Here is a 21,610-nt window from a genome sequence, read left to right on the forward strand (position 1 = left end):
TGTGTGTGTGTACAGTATATATGTATGCTATTATATATACTCCAATGAATAGCCGGGCGCAGTAGTAAAATTTGACCTTTATCTGACGTGAATTGAGGTACAAAAAATTTCTATTAAAACCCACTGACCGGGAAGGGTAAAGGTATATAGGTAGGTAAAGAAGCCGACCACACCCGCACACGCAGTGTAATACCAGTAGTAGTTTGGCGATTAGTCTTTAAGGTAGATACGTGTAGGTACCAATATTTATATATATATAATATTATATTGTTGTCGACACCGACAACGACTAAGGATTTCCTGCCTTCTTCGAGCTATATATTATTGCTGTATACATTTACGGACTAAATCCTGCGATGCCACTAAGACGAACAAAAATATTCGCAGAGCGTATTATAAACTATAAAGGAAGCGGTGCGTTATAATATTAATGGAATCAATTGTGAAAGGATTTTGCCCGCCGTCGTTGTAGTCGAAATGTGCCGTACGTCCGTCAATATTATAATGGTACACAAAATAGTTTTAAAAAAAATTCAGTTACAATAATATGATATTGAATACAATATAATATATGTAAATAATAAATATAATGCCGGACCGGTGATTAAAACGCAGTGTTTAAAATAAATATAATTGGTAGATACCTAAAGGTTTTATTCTGCAGTTTATATTGGTATGACGTATATCGACACAATTGTCCACTGATCTGCAGATGAGTAGAAAATAATAATACGTCAAAATAAACTCAATATGGGTAGTCAATATAAAATCTTATAATTTATAAACCGAAACCACTTGCGACATACCCTAGTATCATCCTCCTAACTTACCCTTGTAACTCCATTGTCCCAGGCCCTTGTTGAACTGCGTATCAGTATTATTAAAAACAATATTATACCATTGCGATCGGGGGCGGGTCCAAGGAGTTGTTTGTATAAAATATGTACTTCCTATATTTTTAATATTTTTGTGGAACAGTAACAGTAAATACTAAATTGTGACCACTACATAATTTTCGGCCAGTAAATTGTATTTATTTAAATTATTGCTAGTTCATACTTCTGGACGACGTGGTCCACCTTTCCTATCTCAATAATACCCTAGTCATTAATGCCGCATAACAATTGTTTTTATTCAGTTGAGTAGGTACTTTTAAACTCTGACTGATTTGAACTAGATTTAGAATACCTTTAAACAGTAAGACTCAGAATGTAAATTTTTTGTTAAGTAGTCTTTTTTTTTTTTTAAATACTACATGTAGGTATTATGGACGTAAATAGGGGTGGCTTTACTGAAGAGAGGTATACTTACTTGGTATTAATTTTTTGTATCGTGTGTAGGCCACAATACAATATAAACAAACGTACACAAACAAGTTATTCATAATTATTATTATTATAAATAATAAATATGCTGGCTCAATAGTAGATATGCTGCCTAGTTATTAATTTTCTTATTAATGTTAGTACCGTTTTGATTTTGTTCAAAATACATTTGTTCAATATTACAATACATAAGTTTTTACTTTCGTTAATAATATTTATAATTTTCAGATTACTGTTATAATATTTATTTTCTAAAAGTTTTCCTATATTCTTTTTATCTTTTTTAACTTTCTGTTCGTTTGTGAAGTATAAATTATTTTTATTTTCAACATAATATAATTAAACTTTTTAGATTCATAGGCACACGCACATCAACAATGAATGCAATTATTAACGAAGGACTATACCTATATCTCAAGCCACATATCTAAGACTGAAATATTTTTATGCACCTACAATGTTTCAACATCCGTCAAACTTTACAGAAAATTTATTAAGTACAAGTGACGATAAGGAATTATTTTGATATAAGTTTTGATCGGAGCATAAGTAAGCTAAACTATAGATAAACGATGCCTAAACCAAGTAAGATGGTTTTATGTATTAAGTATTTTGTAAAATGTATTTATTTAATATTGTCGACTGTCGTCCCCTCACCATTTCACCTCCACACAAAACACATCACCCACTATCGTCGGCCGGCGTCACACACTCAAAATAAACAATTTGTTCCAGGACCGTAAAAAAATTGTATGAAAAAGTATCATGACATTTAAAACAGGTTGAATAAAGAGGCCAAATAGAAATAGTGAGTGGCAGGAGACTTAGAAATAGGTAATACTTTAGTAATCTCTAAATAATAGGTAGTAAATAAATTATAATATAATATATACCTAGTAATAAAATATGATAAACATAGTAATAATAGTAATCATAATATAGTTATAGTTAAAATATTAGGACAGTGTTGAATTTTAAATAAGGATCGGGGGATATCATTCTAATAATTTAAAGCTATTGTATTTTTACTCCTCTTGGGCTTATAATGCTATGTGATAACTATAAATCTCTCGGCGCCAGCAGCCTACCTCACCTTTCCAGAGGCTGAAACAATTTAAAATTCAACGCTATAGTAAGCCGAAAATGTGTGAATGCCGTGTTGCGACAAAATATTAAAACAATAAAACCTATTCAACGTTAAATTCGACATTTGTTCATTTATATTAAAATATATTTTATCGATGTATACAAAACGAAAAATGTTAAACAAGAGTAGTGCAGTTTCCGCTGTACCGAACTACGTAAATTACTAAATTACAATATTATTGTAGTCGACCGGCGTTCACGTGTTCTCGCTTGCGATGTGGATTAGGCCTACAGGGGACACCACAATAAAAAAAACGCGCCATGTATAATACCTCATGCTTTTAAACGACATGGATGATGCGATATAATGTCGTTTAACTAGCTAGGTGGTGTGGAAAATTATACGATGGTGTAGTCATTCTATGAGTAGGTACACCGAGTACATTGAGGTAATATAGATCACACAAATACTAATAAGATAAAAAAACCTATATGGCATAAGACCGCGGTAAAGACTAAAGAAATATATTTTTAGAGCTATACAGATCACTAGTGGTTGAAGTGTAAATTTACGAAACCTCGAGGGCTGAAGAAATATTTGGACACTTCCCTTCATGAAAAAATAACATTTAAAAATTATTTTTTTCTATACATCATTGCGGCGTCATTTGTAAGACGCGTAGGTATGTAAAAAATTGAAAAAAAAACAAATATTTTTTGATAAGTGATTCTTATTATAATAGTATATTCAATAACCAATATATACACTCCAATAACACATTATAAGCTAGGAGACAATGTCAACGCAATCACATTCATAGGCAGTCTTTCATTCTGCCAAAGATAAAGATGAAATGTCGTTATCCTGTATTCAAAGTAGTTATTTCGTCAACCGATAATATAATAATATAATATTGTTACAGAAATAAGTAATAACTTACGTATATGTGACCCGTTCTGTACAACACATTAAATAAACTAAAAACTATTATTTATTTCATAATATTATGTTATAATAGTACCTACATATTTTATTCCTCAATATAGAATACTATAGCTGATGCTGTGCACTTCGTTGCCCGTTAAATGTACCAACTCTATATGACTCAAACTTTGTTCAATTCGTTATAAATTATTCGGTGTATGGTGTTCAAAATTTAACTTTTTTGTTGCCTGGAATAAAAATTCTGATTCGCAGCAGTGTGTTATCAGGTAGGTAATCTACCTGTGGTAGATCACGGACCCACTGCTGTTTGTATGTAATAGTGTATGACTTAACTCTAAAGTATCAAAGTTATACCAAGTTTATTTTGATATAATACGGTGGATTAATATAATAAAATAATCAATTAATACATAATCCTAAACTAACCTAACCGTACTAAAATCCGGTGAATAAAAAAAAACAAATGTAACCCTTTTTAAATTAGTCTATCTTTTTCCAGAGATCTGCACTCAAACATTCATTTATACATAATATAGCTGATCCTGCGCACTTTGTGGCCGGCATTTAAATTACAAAAGTTAAAGTTTATGATCTTACGTTGGCCAAATTTCCATTTTACCAGCCGACAATTTCATGCAACACCATAATATTTACCAATTCTATGGTGGCTTGAAGTTTTGCGAGAATTAATTTTTTTTTAATCTCCTCAGTTGTAGCACTCTAGATAGATAAACAAAATTAATGGATTCTGAGCAGATCTATGAATGAATTGATTTTACAATGATGTTTTTAAATTTTTTTATGCACGTTTAACATCTAATTTGTCGACATTTAATGTTCACCCGTAAGCTAATGATTTCCTCATGGAATGATTTTCTTATTTTGTTGTAATTTGAAAACGAATAACAATATATACTTGAAATTTACACTTTACAGTGACCCATTCGATATCTACTATACTGCAGAGAGAACTGACCACCATTTTTACATATCATATGTTTACAGTTAAAAAAAGAAAATGTATACAAACATACACCGGACAGCTTGATAAGTTTTCCAAAGACCCAATTTTAATTATATCAGCCTCGTTTGCTATTAACTTCAATAGTTCATCAACATTACCTAGACAGCTTATAAATTATTAGTATTAAAAATTATTTTTGATCTAATGAAATAATATTAAAATAGTTATCACCACACATATTATACGATTTAACTTTGAGTAAATAAAAATATAGACGTACTTTCTTCAACAATAGGTACAATGCTAATAGCTGAAAACAAATATTTAATGAAAAAATGTCAATGGGGGTGGGGGGGTTAAACACCCTGGTTACGTCACTGTACATAATATATATGTATTCTATAATATGTTTTTACCTTTGTTAAAGTTTATAGCAAATGAACCTAAAAAAGAAAAATAATGAATGTAATATTTTCGTGTACATTTCATAAATAATAAAAAAAGATCTATGTATACATTTTACACTTATTGTCTAAGCTTACATTCTAATTAATAAACTAATTACAAATAACGAGTACTGGTGAAAACAAATATCGTAATACCTACACATCATTATTATTATACAAGCTTAAGACTAAAATAATGAATGAAGTTGAACTAGATTTCAAATCAAGCATAAACTAATTCAATTCTCTTGTTGGGTAACTATATAGGTATGCTTAAAATTAGACAATATAATTTATATATAATTTTGAATTTCACACCATTTTAAACACAATTAATGATAAATAAACCGAAAACTAGATATTTTTGCGACGGAAGTAAAATAACTGCGTTCAATAAATTGAAGTTATTGGAATTATTTTTTTAAGTTATTGAATTGTGAAAGACTTGAAGAAAAAAAAATTATAATAAAATTATATCAGTAGTATAAATTATATATTATAGTCACAGTTCGAAAGTTCACTTTGTATAGGAATTATTATTATTATATTTGATTTTAAGCTTTATATTTTGTAACATCTGTTGTAATTAATTTACTTCACCATAATCTATAATTAATGGGTTAAATTAATCATACATTTTTGCATGCAACATTTTATTTTCACTGATTTGCACGAATAGAAAAATAATGTATAATGTGTATATCGTTAATTATTATATTACTTACCTCTTTTATTAACACAATCGGTAGTCGTCATAATTGTGGAAATTATTATTAAAACGCCACTAGTTAAGTTTCGTTTGACTTTCATGGTTTTTATTATGGTTAGGCTAATAATGTTTTAAAAATTATAAATTTAGAATCACGAGTGATTTGTTAGCACTGAGAACGCAAACATCACATTTATTAATCGTCAAATAATACTAAATGCTAAGGCACACTATGTTCTTACGTTATATTATGAATATTTAATGGTAAACAACTAAAAATAGGAAAACAAAAAGAATTTATAAAATAGGTGGATTATATCGGTAGGTATGCGCACAGTTTATAATAATTAGCCTATTTAAAAACTATAGCTGTTTTAAATTATTCCATACCTAAGTGTAGCAAAATTAACGAAGACAGTTAAAAATCGAAGCTCTATAATATTTGTCATGGAAAATTCACAGTTTTACATTATATTTTACGAGTATAATTAGAATACGTGTCATTTAATTTTACATTTAATTTTTTTTTATTTCAGGTTAACATTTTAATAATGATTTTTTTTTTTCAAATAATATATTGTAATTTTTATACAAATATTTTCAACACATTCATAAATAAACAACACTTTATGCATTAGTATAATATTATTATTGTACCATAATGATATAAAAAGTCAATAAAATTCTCTATTTTTGTAAACGAGATGCATTTCAATTAATATATTTTCATGCTATAAAAATGACACCTGCAAGTCGAACATGAACGTTTTTCTTAGCATTGAGCACATAATATATCCATTGATATACCAATTATGAGATGGTGTTTATTTGAAAAAACGTAGAGATTAATTTTCAAACTATAAAAATTATAAAAAACATACATTTTTTTTTGTTTTTTTTTCTGTATTCACTCACAAGTGAAAAACTAGAAAACCACTGCTCTGATTAGTCACACGGCGTGTTGAATCGGCAATGTAGGTACACCTCAGTGACGATTAAAACGTAATTATTATTGTAACAATCCTAATCAGTCATAAAGACTTAATGTTTCGTCATAGCCGTCGACGGCAGTGCTGCATCAGTAAGTAGCGTCGATATGGGGTTAAAAAGCATTTACCAGATCTACTTGAACTTTGAAGTCCGTCTATTATACTGCCGATCACAATTCCGTTAATTTAATTGTCGATTGCCCTTTTTAATTATATTGTAATACATTTTATATATTGTTGTGCTGCAGAATAACATCCATTACATTTTATAAAAAACATCATCAACAAGTAAACCATGAAAAAAATAGTAGACAAGTATAATTACTATTTTGAGGTAGGAATGACCGAAATTTAAATTGAGAATACTAAAATATAATATTGGTAATAAATGTACAACATTTGGAAATGCACGTCAAGTAAACAATAGCACAGTATTAGCTTAGAACAAATTATTATTTCGGGTATAGCTATGGTGAAAATTAAAAATACAAATATATATAGGGTGATGAACAAAGCATGTTCACCCTCATTTTATCCTTTAATAATGAATTTATTCAAATTCTAACTTTCGGAATTTTTAAATATACTTAAAGCCCATGTTTTCAAATTCTCGAATTATTTTGTTCTACTTATGGAGTGTCCTGTGAAGATTCAAACATGAAATAGGCTACAATTTTCCCCAAGGCGTCTAATATATCTCTGTACCAAATTTCAATTGTTATATATATATATATTAAAAACTATTGATTTTAATCGCGAGATTGTATATTATTAATTGTCTTTTTAATAGAACAATTTATTATGGTCTTTACGGTAAAATAGCCCTGAATAGTTAACTGTATTGTGTTATTTTGTATTGTCCATCTAGCGAAGAAATATATTTAACAATAATGATGGTAGTGTACGGCAAATTCCAAAAATAAAAATAAACATATACAAGTCAATAGAACATAAATTCAACTGTACTGTATAACTACGTTTATTGTGATAGTTAAAATGTGATTCGTCTAAATAATATATAAATGTGTTTGTGCATACTCGAATGAATAGCCGCGGGCGCGGTAGTATAAATTTGACCTTTATTTGGACATGAATTGGGGGTACAAAATATTATTTCTATTAAGACCCACTGACCGGGAAGGGTAAATGTATATAGGTAGGTAAAGAAGCCGACCACACCCGAACACACAGTGTAATACCAGTAGTAGTTTGTCGATTAGTCCTTAAGGTAGATGCGTGTAGGTACCAATATTTATATATATAATATTATATTGTTGTCGACACCGACAACGACTGACGATTTCCTGTTTTCTTCGCGCTATATATTATTATTGTTATAATAGACCTGTACAAACCAAGTACTGCGATGCCACTAAGACGAACAAACATATTATTCGCAGTGCATATAAACTGTAAAGGATGCGGTGAGTTTAATATTAATGGAATCAATTTTGATATATTTTTGCCCGTTGCTACGCCGTTGTGATCGAAATGTGCCGTCCAAGAACACAAAATAATTAAATAATTCAGCTACAATAATATAATATTGAATGTAAAATAACATATTTAAATAATAAATATAATAACACACTTTTGTGTAAAGCGCTGTGTTTAAAATTAATATACACGGTAGGTATAGGTCTTATTCTGCAGTTTATATTGTGGTATGACGCATATCGACATGATAGTCCACTGACCTTCAGACGAGTAGAAAATAATGATACGTCAACATAAGTAAGTAATAAGCACAATGTAAGTAGTCTATCTCGTAATTAATAAACCGAAAAAACTTTCGACCCAACGTTACCATCCTCCTTACTTACCCTTGTAACTGTAGATATTTCCGCAGGCAGTTGTGAACAACGTATAAATGTGCCTATTATTAAAACCTAATATTATAGCAAAATATTATAGACAAAAAAATAACAACTTATAAAAAAAAATGTTGCATGCGTATTTTTATTATTTTTCAACTCTTATTGTAACAATATATATCAAGAACCTATTGTATTAATTTTTCACAAGTTATATATTAATATATATTTGATGTTTTAATATGTATAATATATAATATTTTATAGCAAAAAAATTTTAAATTTTAAATGCCCGTTAACAGCTCGAAAACCGTCAAAAATTTTGAAAATTGTATAAAGTATAGGTTAGGTTAATTTTTAAAAATAAAAACGAGTTAAATAAATTTAATTTTAAAGGACTTTATTGAAATTCGTTTTTTTTAATACAAACAAAACTAAAATAAGTATTAGAGTTGTATTCGTAATATTTTGCAACTTTCTATTTGCTATTAGCCTTTGCATCCATAAGAGTGTATAATTTTTCATAATAAGTTTGTACTTTTTTATTGGTTTCACGAGTCTGTCAATAAAAAACATAAACTTATATTAGTATATTATATAGTTACTACAGTGGCGTATTTGAGGGGGGCATGGGTGTATGGCCCCCCTTGGAATTATTCATTAGTGATCACGGTTATATCCTACATATAGGTAATAAAAAGATATAGTATTTGTACAAGTGATATTTATTATTTATTTGGTATTTTAAATTTGTATCAACGTTACCAAAATGTATTGATAATGGTATCAGCCAATTCTTGTCTAAATTTCCATATCACGGTAGTAGTAATACACTGATATCCCATTACCACAGAATATCATCAACGTCTGTCATATTATCAATATTATTGTGGAGGTAGCCGCATTATAATAAATTGCATTATGTGCGGTGCACTATGCACATTATCGTACTATTATGATTTACTGGAGATTGGCTGGACTGGCATTAATGCATGTACATAGAGATATTGAAGTAAATATAAATAATATAATTGGCCGGTTTGCAAAAAACAAACGAAAAAATTGATTTTATTGTATAGCTATAAGTTGCACTTATGACTTATATACTATTATTATAATTATTATTTTATTATTTCATTGTTTGTACCATATACCATTGTACTTACTTAATTATATTATATTATAACAACATTAAAAATTAAAGGTGAATTTATGAAAAAATAATTTGTTACTTAACCTTATTTGTAATGTAATCACATTAAAAAAAATAATAGTCAAAAAATTGTCTGAAGTTCACCCAAACTATTGAAAATACGCAAAGGGTAATTGTTTATTTAAAAAATAGATTCGCCCCCCCCCCCCTAGAAAACTGTCTAGGGACGCCCCTGAGTTACTATACCTATTATATTTTATGTACAACAAGACGAAAGAGAAAACAATAATTAAATACAAAAATTATGCAAATACAATTCACGGGGTATCTCGGACGCATGTAAAATCCCGGAAAATAATTGTATCTACGATCCTTAGGTTAGGTTAGGTTAGGTTTTTGCTTTCCGGGATTTTACTGGTCAGGTAATTTAAAGTCCGGGACTTTAGAGTCCGTGATATTATGGTTCATTATTTTTGAATTCCACTTCCCTCGGAATGTATAAACTATATTCATTGAGCATTGATATTTATAATTCAACATTTTTTATAAAAGTTCGATACATATTTTTTGTTTAAACTATTAACTTTTTGTTCTTAAATTTGTATTACCTTTGAGTCTACAACTTCTGCTTTGCGTGCCTTACGAAGATGCTCTATAGCTGATGGATAATTATTTTGGTAGCCATATGCTTTGGCTATTAAATAATGAATTTCACCAGGGTATGAATCAATTTCCTTTACATCATTTTCAAATGGCAATAATTCCTTAACACAATCATAATTCTTATCCTTATTAGAACTACCCATATATAGTTTCATTGCTGCTCTTGTTAAAAGGTTTTTATTATCTTGCGTAAATTTTAACTGAAAAAAACAACAATCATCTTAAAATAAAATTGAAAACATAATAATATGTAATATAATAGAAATGACATTGAATGGAGTGTAATTTGTTTCCATAAAAATAATAAACATTTTATAGCGTTTGTTGTTCATATTAATTATGATCTACAAAAACGACGGCTGTTCCTACAAACGAGTTAGGTACCTTATGCATTGTTTGTCTATGATGTTGCCCAGTGATTTTAAGAATTAAAGTCACGCAATCTAAAAATGTTACATTATGCTATAATATTTATACAACTCTGTACCTTTTTTTTTTTTATTTCACAATAATATACACAATCTATATACAAGTTTTGCACAATAAGCATATAAGTTAAGGTCTATACATAACATGATAAGAAGCTACCTATAAGTGGCACTTCGAACTCTATACTTAAAAGTGAATATTTGGGAAATAATAATCTCTTAATATATAATTTAAGGTGAGTTTAGGTAATTATAATATAAACTACTAAACTAGTGTAGGTTAAAATGAAATGTAAGTATCTGTTAACATATTGTTTTTAATTCAAATATATTAGAATAAATGTTGTATTCTTTCTAACATTCGATGTATCACCGAAGAAGTCGAAATATGATATTATCATTTTTGCATTTAGTGATCAAACTATATTCGAAGACGGCGACCAAGAACCTCAGAGTCGATATCCTGTATTCTCCTGAGTCAGTATACTAGTCACGTAAATATATAAAATTGTGTATATTGCCGTGTAATCATTTGAGCGTTTGAGGCGGGCGGTTTGCGTTTGGGCGAATTGCCTTTTTACCCGAATAATAAAAGTAATGTATTTGGGCGAGTTAACCGAGTTTCTTATAATGTGTTTGGGCGAGACAATATATTTTTTTTATTCCTGAATTTTGTGATCGGGATTATCATTTTTCGTATTTTTTTTATCATTTATCTTTAGATTGGACATAATTAGTGAGCGAAGGTCGTGGCGTGGCCCGTTGGTCGACGTAGTACTGAGAGTTCGATATTATTTAACAAGTGCAGATTGACGTGCAGTGCGACACAATATAAAACATCATCGAATTTACAGATTATATACTTGATACATATATTTCAGAGGAGGCTATTTTTCCTCCTTATTTATGGGCAAGAAAACCGGGAAATGATCCAAACACAACAAATGGAGCCGAATCATTCCATGTACATTATAATTCCCAATTTTATTCATCGCATCCAAATGTGTTTCAAGTAATTAACGTGTTACAACAAATTCAAATAGAAACTAACACAAAATGCAATGCTTTAAATAAAAATATTTACAATATTCGACGAAAAGTCATATTAGAAAAACAAGAATATTTAAAAACATGCTGGGATAAGTATATTTCAGGTGAAATTAAGATCTTAGAGTATATTATACAACGTATGGGAGTAAAATTCCCAGAAAAAAAAATTTAATAAACAAAAAACAAATATATTCTTTCAATTTTAATTATATTTTAACTTCATTTTTAAAAAATCTAAATCATTTCAATTTTTAATTACACGCGCACACACATAAATAAACAATCCATTTTTAATTATACCCGTGGAATTCACGGACAGTCCCAAGTCTGTCAAAATGAGAGGGAAAATGGATTGATAAAATACAGCATCCCAGGGTATTAAAAATAAATAATAAAAAAATGGTCGCCCAAACGCATTATAATGTTTTAAAATCACTCACCCAAACGCATTATGCTAAATTGCCCAAACACATTGCAATTTTTAAAAATTTGCCCAAACGCGTGACGCTCGTTTGAGGCGTCACTAGAGGTTATCACTTATCATTGATTGTGCGGAAGGATAGTCGATTAATAAGTGGGTTTTGATGGTGAGTACACTTAGAATGAAATGAAAGGAATTTAATTTGCTTAATTGAGTAAGTGCCTATACTCTTATAAGCGTTCACTGTGGAGTGATCATTATTTTTGATGATCTAAAGGACAGAGACAATTTTACGCAGGCAAAGTGATTGAAAGACTGTTCTTAAGTTGGACGTTTGGCAGTGCAGAAATCTATATCTGGATTTCGTAGAAACACACACCTGTCTGATAATTTCTTTATAAAATAATATTTTTTTTGGTGGTAGTTATCTTGGGTTGAAGAAGTGGGTGGAGCCGTTGTAATTTGGAGGTTACTGATTAGGTACCTTTTATCTTTAAGATACTGAGCCCAAGTACGAAGTATACCAAACGTCTAACCAATATAATATTTTATTATGGGGGAACTAAGTTCAAGTTTATTTAATAAGACTGGGGTAATAATAACTTTAGTGTAATATTTTTGGGGTGGTTTGCGTTTGGTCGTATATTTAAAAAATGCAATGTGTTGCAATGTGTTGGGCAATCCAGCATATTAATTAATTTGGGCGACTTTTTTTAATATTTAGGGATCTGCATTTTGTCAATCCATTTTCCCACTCATTTTGACAGATTTGGGAATGTCCATGAATTCCACGGGTATGATTTAAAGTAGATTGTATTCTTTTGTGTGTGTGTGTGTGTGTGTGTGTGTGTGTGTGTGTGTGTTTGAAAAACAATTGAAATAATTAAAAATCAAGTTAAAATATTATTAAAATTAAAAAATATGTAAGTAAATTAATATAAGTGTTTGTGATGATTGAAAATTAAAATGATGTGTCATATTTAGATTGATATAAAATCCCTATAGATTTTATATAATATTTTTATCATAATCTTTACAAACTTACAATTTAACATTTATACAGTATCATACTCGCTCAAACACATTACTTTTTATATATGGATAAAACTAAAAAGTAATTCACCCAAACGCATAACAATAACTTAAGACAGTGTAATAGTAACAAGCTAAGACTAACAGATAATACGATAACACTATAATAGTAGGTACCCGTAATATACATAACGAGGTACAATAGATATGGTCAAAAATTGGTATCGTTGGTATAATAGTTATTATAGTCCATAAAAAATAATATTTCATAATTCGAAATAATTAGCTTATTTGTTATTATTTACTTGGCATGCTATTTTCGTATTGATAAATCTTATCGTTTTATCTTTTGGAAGGTATATATCGGCTTGTTTATTCATTCTTTTCAAAAAAAATCTAATAAATCGATTCGTTTCTAACTTATAAGTGAACATGAATGCGGTGAATAACTGAATTTTCTTTCTGAGACATTCGCCCTGGTTATCTTCTCCATATAATTTTATACAGCTGTGTGCATAGTACATTCCTAAAAGTAGTTAAAATACTTTAGGTATTGCAACATTTAATATATGTGTTCTATTTGAATTCAATAATTATATTATATACGAAAAACGATTCTGAGCGATGATGGTCCATAATAGCCTTTAATATTACTTAAGTCAATTAAATGATATTATATTGTGATTAAAGTAATTTATTTTACTGTAAGGCATTAGAACAACAGTATGTAAAATTCATTTCTGTCAAAAAAAATCAAGTATGAAAATGTCATTGTGTGTATAATATAATATATTATAATCTATACACTTTTTTACTAATTTACTAATATTCATGATTTTGGTGAATTTTGTTTAAATGTTAATTTCAGTTGCTCATAAAAATCATTTCAGATTTATGCTCAACTTTTTTATAATTTACCTACACTAACGAAAACTTATGGGGAACGTTTCATTACATTTTCAAGTTTTTTGACTGAACGAAAATTTGTTTATCAACAATAATTAAAAAAACTAATTAAACTCAACATTATTATATTCATCAAATTGATTCATCGAAATTTTTAACATAAACATTCAGTGAAAATAGCACTAAAAAACAAAATCTCCGTTTTTCTTTGATTTTGTGTTTGTTTTTCCGTCAATTTTCAATTTTGAAAGCTATTGGGAATTTTTTACTTTTGACCCTCCAACTAGATTCACTTTCCTATCAGGAAAGATTCTGAAGAAAATCGAAGCATTTTTATACTGTCCCAAAAGCTGATGACAGGCATAAAAAAAATACATATCCTTGTAAAATTATATTCACGCACCGCTCAGAATCTAAAATTAAAATAAACTAATCAGTGTTTTTAAATTTATTTTACACTGTACAAACGAAATTCCTCAATTAACCGCATAGGCACTATCATAAAGGGTTAATCCTCAAAGTTTCGATACCTCAATAAATAAATAATAATTTAGATAAAATACAAAATCAAGAGGTGTACCTACAGCAATTTGAATTTTAATTGCAAAAGTTAAAGCTTATGGACTCACCTTGGGCAAATGTCCATTTTACCTTAGGACAATTCCATGTAGTACCATAATATTTTACCAATTCAACGGTGGCTTGAAGTTTTGCAAGAATTAATATTTTTTTACTCTCCTCAGTTGTAGCACTCTAAACAGATAAACATAATTTATAATGCGTTTTTTAAATTTTTTTTATAGTTATGCGTTTAAAGAGTTTTCATTAAAAGTTTTTTTTTTTTTTTTATATTGTAAATTTGGTTAACACGTTTGAATAAGAAATGCGTCGAAATTTGAACATTAAACTCTAATAAATAAATAATGTTACTTCACGCCAAACTTTTTTAATTCTAGTATAACGGCAACTTATGAGTAATAAATTTGTATTACATTTTCAATTGTTGGCGAATGTCGTTAAGATTGATGTTTTTGACGCATATAAAAAAAATTTTTTCAAAATTTTTAAGTATAGTAGAAACAACTTATATAATATTGTATCGTATATAATCCAAAAAATATTAAATTAAAAATATTAAAAATATGTACCTATTGTATAAACATTTTTTTAATTTAAGTTATTTGGTTACCACTAATCTCAAATCCTTAATATAATTATTACAATTAAAAAAAAAAAAATTGATACAAACGTACAGCGGACAGCTTGTTAAGTTTTCTAAATGCTCCAATTTTAATTAAATCAGCACTGTTTGATATTAACTTCAATAGTTCATCAGAATTACCTAGACAGCTTATAAATTATTAGTATTAAGAATTTTATTTGATCTCATGAAATAATAATAAATTAGTTACACCACACATATCATACGTTTTAACTTTGAATAAATAAATATATAGACGTACTTTCTTTAAGAATAGGTGCATATCCAACAACTGAAAACAAATGTTTAATGAAAAAGTAAACATATTTTATAATTTAAGCATGTATAAATGTATATTACAAAAATGTGTTATGTTCGTATAATGTATATAATATATATTATAAACACGGTTATCTACGGTGTAGATAACCGTGATTATAAATATACCGTGTGCTCGTGGAAACAGCTAGGGAACACTGTTTAACTTTGTATGTATTACATATATTTTTTGGTTCAGTTTGTGATGTATGAAACTAGTCCATAGAGTATAGTATATGACGATAAATTTACTTGGATAGCAATGTTCTCAACGTGTGTATTCTGCGAATACTAGCCTAATTGACGACGAATTAGGGCGATCAATCTTGGTGAAGTCCTTCCGCCCCGATTCAGTGAGAATTTTTTTAATACGATTGTAAACAAATAGATATTTAATTTTTGAAACCGTAGTGGCTGAATAAATTGACTATACTTACCCCCTTGCCCATTAAGTCAAAAATAAGGTTATGAAGTACTACTTGGAATTTTCTATTTTGGCCTCATAGGAGTACCAAAACTATATCAAAACTGATGTTGATCTCAAAAATCAAAGAATTTTTACTAACCAAAATATTAATGACACACAGAAAAAAAATATACATCAATGTAAAATCATTAGGTACATTCGTTCACTCCTTTTAGAATCTAAAAGTCCTGGGCTATATTAACTCCCATAGCCCTTAACTCCAGCCAATCGATTCCGGACTAATTGCAAACAATAATTGTAAATTTAGTCACAAAATTTGTAAATGCCTATTTCGGCTTTGAAATCAAAAATACATTTCAAGGACTCAAAGTCACGTAGCCTACCACCCCACACTATGTTTGATCCATTCTGGAAAAATTATTAACAATTTTAAATCCAATTTTTAAACTTTTAAGCCATCAAAATTCTCAAAAGATAAAAATACAAAATAGACAATAGGGTACAAACTCTCATTTCTCCCGACTTTATAATCAATAAATTGATGGCATACTGCACATGCTGGCTTCAATATCACATTTTATGGATAAATTCCATCCACGCCCCAAAGTACCAACTAGATTATTACCTAAAAACATTCACAAATATGAACTTCTTTAAGATTAAAAGCATTTTTACTTTTCTAATGGGTGACGATTGATAAAAGACACAAAAATAAATAAATATATATAATCACATCATTATGTAACCAATACGTTTATCACTATACTCAAAATCTATAAATATTGAAAAAAATTGTGTTCAACAAATTTTAATTCGGTAAAATTGATGTTACTGTAGACTAGTTTCATATCACATAAACCGAATTAAAAAAATTGCATAAAAATACTGATTAATACAGTTAATTTAAGTACCCGGATTTGATGATGCATTATGATTGTGTATATTATTTATTATAATATATTAATATGTTTTTACCTTTGTTAAAGTTTCTCGCAAATTCACCTAAGAAAGAAAAATAATTATTATATGTTTACGCGCAAATGTCATAAATAATTAAAAATATCTATATAGACCTATTGTCTAAACTTCAACTCTAAAGATTAAACTAATTACAAATAACGAGTTCTGATGAAAACAAATATCGTATAATAATACCTACACATCATTATAATACAAGTTTAAAACTAAAACAATGAATGATGTTGAAATAGATTTCAGACATTCAGACATTTAGGAAATGTATTGTTATAATATTAATTTATACTTTTCAGAAGTTTTCAATAATAATTACGACAATCATTTGAACCTATTATATATGTGTTTAAATCATATTCAAGTATTAGCTAACACCTAACATGTACTCTAAAAAAGTCTGATTTAATAATGTTTAAAGAAAAATATTACCTTTTTTTTTTATTTTGATATAAATGGATTTATCTTTTCTAAATAATCGTTTATCTTATTATCTTATCTTTATCTAAATAAAAAAATGTTAGTATTATTGGAGAAGCTAAAATCAAAAATGCGGGAAAGTCGATTTCAAGTAGACTTAATGACGAATTCAAATCTGTTTTCAGAATTCTTATCGCTTCATTAGATCAATTAGTATATGTTTGGTAAAAAACACGTCTAAAATACTATGTAACGCGTGTGTTAGACGAAAACAGAAAATCACGGTATCGAATCCCCTTAAGGTAACTATTTAATAATATAAACTGCCACGTCATGATTGATTCCAGATAATTACAAGTGTTGTTTAAACGAAATGATTTAATTATAAGTGAAAACCAATAAATATTAGTATAATATTATGTTCAATAATTATAAATATATTTTTTTAATACATTTCACATTCAATTAATTATTGTTTCTATTCAAATTACTTGTTTTCCAATTTAAAAAAGTCTTTTGACTCATAGTAAGGATACTCATGATCGTATCTGTTGCCTTTTTCAATCTGCCCGGACCACCACCTTGAATCATAAATATTGTATTTTATTATTAATATTATCCAGCATACAATTAGTTTAAACTTTCGTAAGTATGATAATATACAAAAAACGAACATTTTAATTTGCGTTAATACCTACTGCAAAATAAATAGTAATAAAAACGTAAATGTATTCCCTTTTCTCAGACGTGAATTAAATAAAAATAAAATTTGATTATATTTACTATAAAATTATATTTTATGTACGTTTTTGGTACTAGCTACGCATTGAATTATTTAGAGTCAAAGTAATCAAATTGTTCAAATTGTTTAAATTATAGGAGTAATATTATCATTATAAACTGTAGCCGTTTAATAATACTATTTTTCATCGGAAATTTGTATCCTATTATCGTTTCATACAAACTTGACAATTATTTTTATCCGAAGGAAGTAAAATAACTGCATTCAATAGATTGTATAAATCAATAATCGTTATTCCATAAAATGTTGTTGTGAAGGACTTGAAGAAAAAAAATTATAAATACATTATAATATTATCATAATATACATTCATGCCGGTTAGAATTATTAAATAATTTTCAATCATTCATTGAATATCATATTATAAGATTATAAATTTATAAATATTTGCTTTCAAATGTACATAACATAATATTATGATTATAGGAATAATACGAATACAAGTTGTTGAATCCTATTTGCTTATTTAGTAATATTAATAAAGATAATTTTATACCTAGTAAAAAATAAATTCATTGTTAGTAACGTAATTTTCGTCAAAAAATCAAAAAACTAAACCAAAAATTATAATGTAGTCTTAATATGTTTTGCTATACATTATTTAATGGTTAGTTTCTATGAGAATAATTATGATGAGTATTATTATGGTATATTATATTATATATTATACTCATATTACGACTGTCTATATTTATTGATGTTACTTATTGTGTACCAGTAAATATGATTTATTAATGATTTTATGACTATAGATTACGGGGTGTTTTAGATACTGACCAGACTGTTAATGGGTGGGTGATACAAATATTGATATTTTTAGTAATGAAATTGATAGGTAATTGTTTCCTAAAAAATGATGGGTCATCGTAGTTTTAAATCCCATACCTATTAATATATTTACTAATACGCCATAAATAGGTAATCACTCTTGTTCAGACCATATTTTTGTTAGGACTTCAGAATATAAATTAAAACAAATTGAAGCATATGTTATACAATCAGAGATAACTGATAATTTGTTCATAGTAACAATTATACCAAAAGGCAATTTTAATAGTTGAAATATTAATATTTAAGAGAAATCTGGCAACGTAAAAAAGTAAATTTTATACATATTTAATGACATAATAGAAAACTTGTAAGCTATAGTCATAGTCATAGTTGGAAAATTCACTTTGTATAGGAATTAATATTATTATTTTAGATTTTTGATAGACTTTATATTACTTAACACACGTAGTAATTAATTTACCCCACCACAAGCGATGCTTAATGTTTTTAATTAATCATACATTTTTGCATGTACCATTTTTTTTTACTGTTATTAATCTGATTTACATAAGTAGAAAAAAATTTATATGTATATCGTTAATTATTACATTACTTACCTTTTTTAGCAATACAATCGGTAGTCGTCATAAATGTGGCAATTATTAATAAAATACCACTAGTAAAGTTTCGTTTTAGTTTCATAGTTTTTAATATGGTATGGGTATAATGAGGATTTATAAATAATATATTTAGAATCACGAGTGATTTGGTAGTTATGAGAATGCAAACAATATATTCATCAATCGTCAAAGTACTATAATACACACTAAGGCACACTATGTTCCTAAATTGTAATATGAATATTGTATTTTAAGGTAAACAACTAAAAATATGAAAACAAAAAGAATATATAAAATAGGTGTATAACATCTGTATGCGCACAGTTTATAATAGTCGGTCTATTTTAAAACTATACCTAGCTGTTTTCAATTATTATTCTATATGCATATACCAAAATTAGATGTTTTATTTGTTAAACAAACGAGACAATTAAAAATATATAGTATTCGTCATGAAAAATTCACAGTTTTACATTTTAATTTATGAATGCAATTACTCAGAACATAACACGTGTCAAATTGTAATTTTACCACAGTCAAGGTAATATGTAATAAAAATTAATACAACATAATATTATATACGTAGTAATATTATCTGATTTCAATTTTATTCTCTATTTATTAAACGAGATGCACTTTAATAAATTAAGATAGTTATTAATAGAAAACTTTTAATATGATCAATATGATTTATTTGTTTGTATAATGTACTGAATTAAATTTTCATGCTATAAACATGACACCGACAGTCGAACACGAACAATTTACTTAGCACTTGTCACAGATACCTATCAATCGGCCAATATGTTGAGATGGTATTTGAAAAACCGTAGAGAATAATAATTTTTAAACCATAAAAATTATAAAATACAACCGGTTAAAAACCAGAAAACCATTTGTCGCTTCGCTCAGAATCTAAAAATTGGTCGTACGGCGTGGAGTCGCCAATTTAGGTACACCTCAGTCAAGGATTATTTTATTATTTTTGTACATCCTGTTCAGTCATTACAACTCACTATATTTTCGTAGCCGTCGACGGCGGTATGAGTGCACGACAGAAGCAAAAGAAGCGTCGGAATGGCTTTTAATATTCGCACAGAATATGAAGTGTTCACCCAGAACTGCTCGAACTTTAACTTTAAAGTCTGTCTAAATTGCCAGTCTCATATCCGTTAATTTAATGGTCGATTTTTTTTTTAACTATTTTATAAATTATAAATAATCGTAAAGACCAGCGTTGTCCGTGAGATTCACTTGTGATTATGCAAGCAATATATTATCAGGTAGGAAATCTACCTGCTGTAGATCGCGGACCCCACGTGGTGTGTACACTTAAGTGTATAATTATTATTGTATTTATTTCAATGTAATTCAATTATAATACAATAATAACTATTATAATATTAAGAGCTGATACGTAGACTATCTGAGCTAAGCTCGTATCTAGTTTACGGAAAAATAATAATAATTTAACTCTAAAGTATCGAAAAATTCAAAAAATCAATTTTGTTACGTTAATATTCCCGTTTTTCCGACTACCAACTATATCTCTAATTTACTTCACTATCATTCTTACGTGATCCTCTATTCAGTAATTATATTTAAAAACAAGATATTCAACATATTTTATTAAATACAGTGTGCCTCGCGAGACCAGTGTTTGTTTGGACGGTGAGTTCCCCTCCACGGCTAATGGGTATATCCTTACAGTACACTTTGTATATGGGAAAAATGTAGCATAATAATATTGGACACTAAGTCCAGTAAATATTATAAATAATATACATTTTTCATATAGTCGTCATAATAATTGCTACTTTTTGATAGAAAAATGAGGTAAATAAATTTAAATTTTTAAATAAAAACTAAAATAAAGTTTAGAGTTGTAGCCGTAATTTTTTTTACAATTGTCTATTTATTGTTATTTGGAATTTTCATTCATACGGGTGTATATTTTTTCATAATAACCTCGTACTTTTTTATTGGTTTCACGAGTCTCTCAATAAAAAACATAAACTTAGAAGTGCAACAAGATGATAAAGAAAACAATGGTTAAATACAAAACATGAAAAAATACAATTCACAGGGTAATATTCATATAAAATAAAACATTGTTCTTAAAAAATTTAGATCCATTATAATACTTT

The 21,610-nt window shown here is 28.0% G+C and overlaps 1 protein-coding gene across 1 annotated transcript; it reads right to left on the minus strand.

The window, feature by feature from the left end:
- Positions 1-8,658: 8,658 nt before the first annotated feature.
- LOC100163961 lies at positions 8,659-19,716 on the minus strand. Its single transcript, XM_001951984.5, has 9 exons — positions 19,461-19,716; positions 17,762-17,851; positions 16,854-16,880; positions 15,396-15,425; positions 15,186-15,274; positions 14,562-14,685; positions 13,332-13,552; positions 10,041-10,295; positions 8,659-8,838 (listed from the first exon to the last, which is right to left on the minus strand). Exons 1-9 carry the CDS (start codon positions 19,543-19,545, stop codon positions 8,758-8,760), a joined length of 1,002 nt encoding a protein of 333 aa, XP_001952019.2. The 5' UTR covers positions 19,546-19,716; the 3' UTR covers positions 8,659-8,757.
- Between the last annotated feature and the right edge of the window lie 1,894 nt (positions 19,717-21,610).

This window comes from Acyrthosiphon pisum, chromosome A1 (assembly GCF_005508785.2).
Source record: "Acyrthosiphon pisum isolate AL4f chromosome A1, pea_aphid_22Mar2018_4r6ur, whole genome shotgun sequence".
NCBI classification, from domain to species: domain Eukaryota; kingdom Metazoa; phylum Arthropoda; class Insecta; order Hemiptera; family Aphididae; genus Acyrthosiphon; species Acyrthosiphon pisum.

What these genes read in the sequence shown, in the direction of transcription:
- LOC100163961 (XM_001951984.5), bottom strand. Translation starts at nt 19,545, where the DNA reads ATGAAACTAAAACGAAACTTTACTAGTGGTATTTTATTAATAATTGCC. An exon ending in AACTTAACAAGCTGTCCGCT is followed by an intron (nt 14,686 to 15,185) that starts GTACGTTTGTAT and finishes TTATCTGTTTAG; the next exon opens with AGTGCTACAACTGAGGAGAG. An exon ending in AAAATGGACATTTGCCCAAG is followed by an intron (nt 13,553 to 14,561) that starts GTGAGTCCATAA and finishes AACTACTTTTAG; the next exon opens with GAATGTACTATGCACACAGC.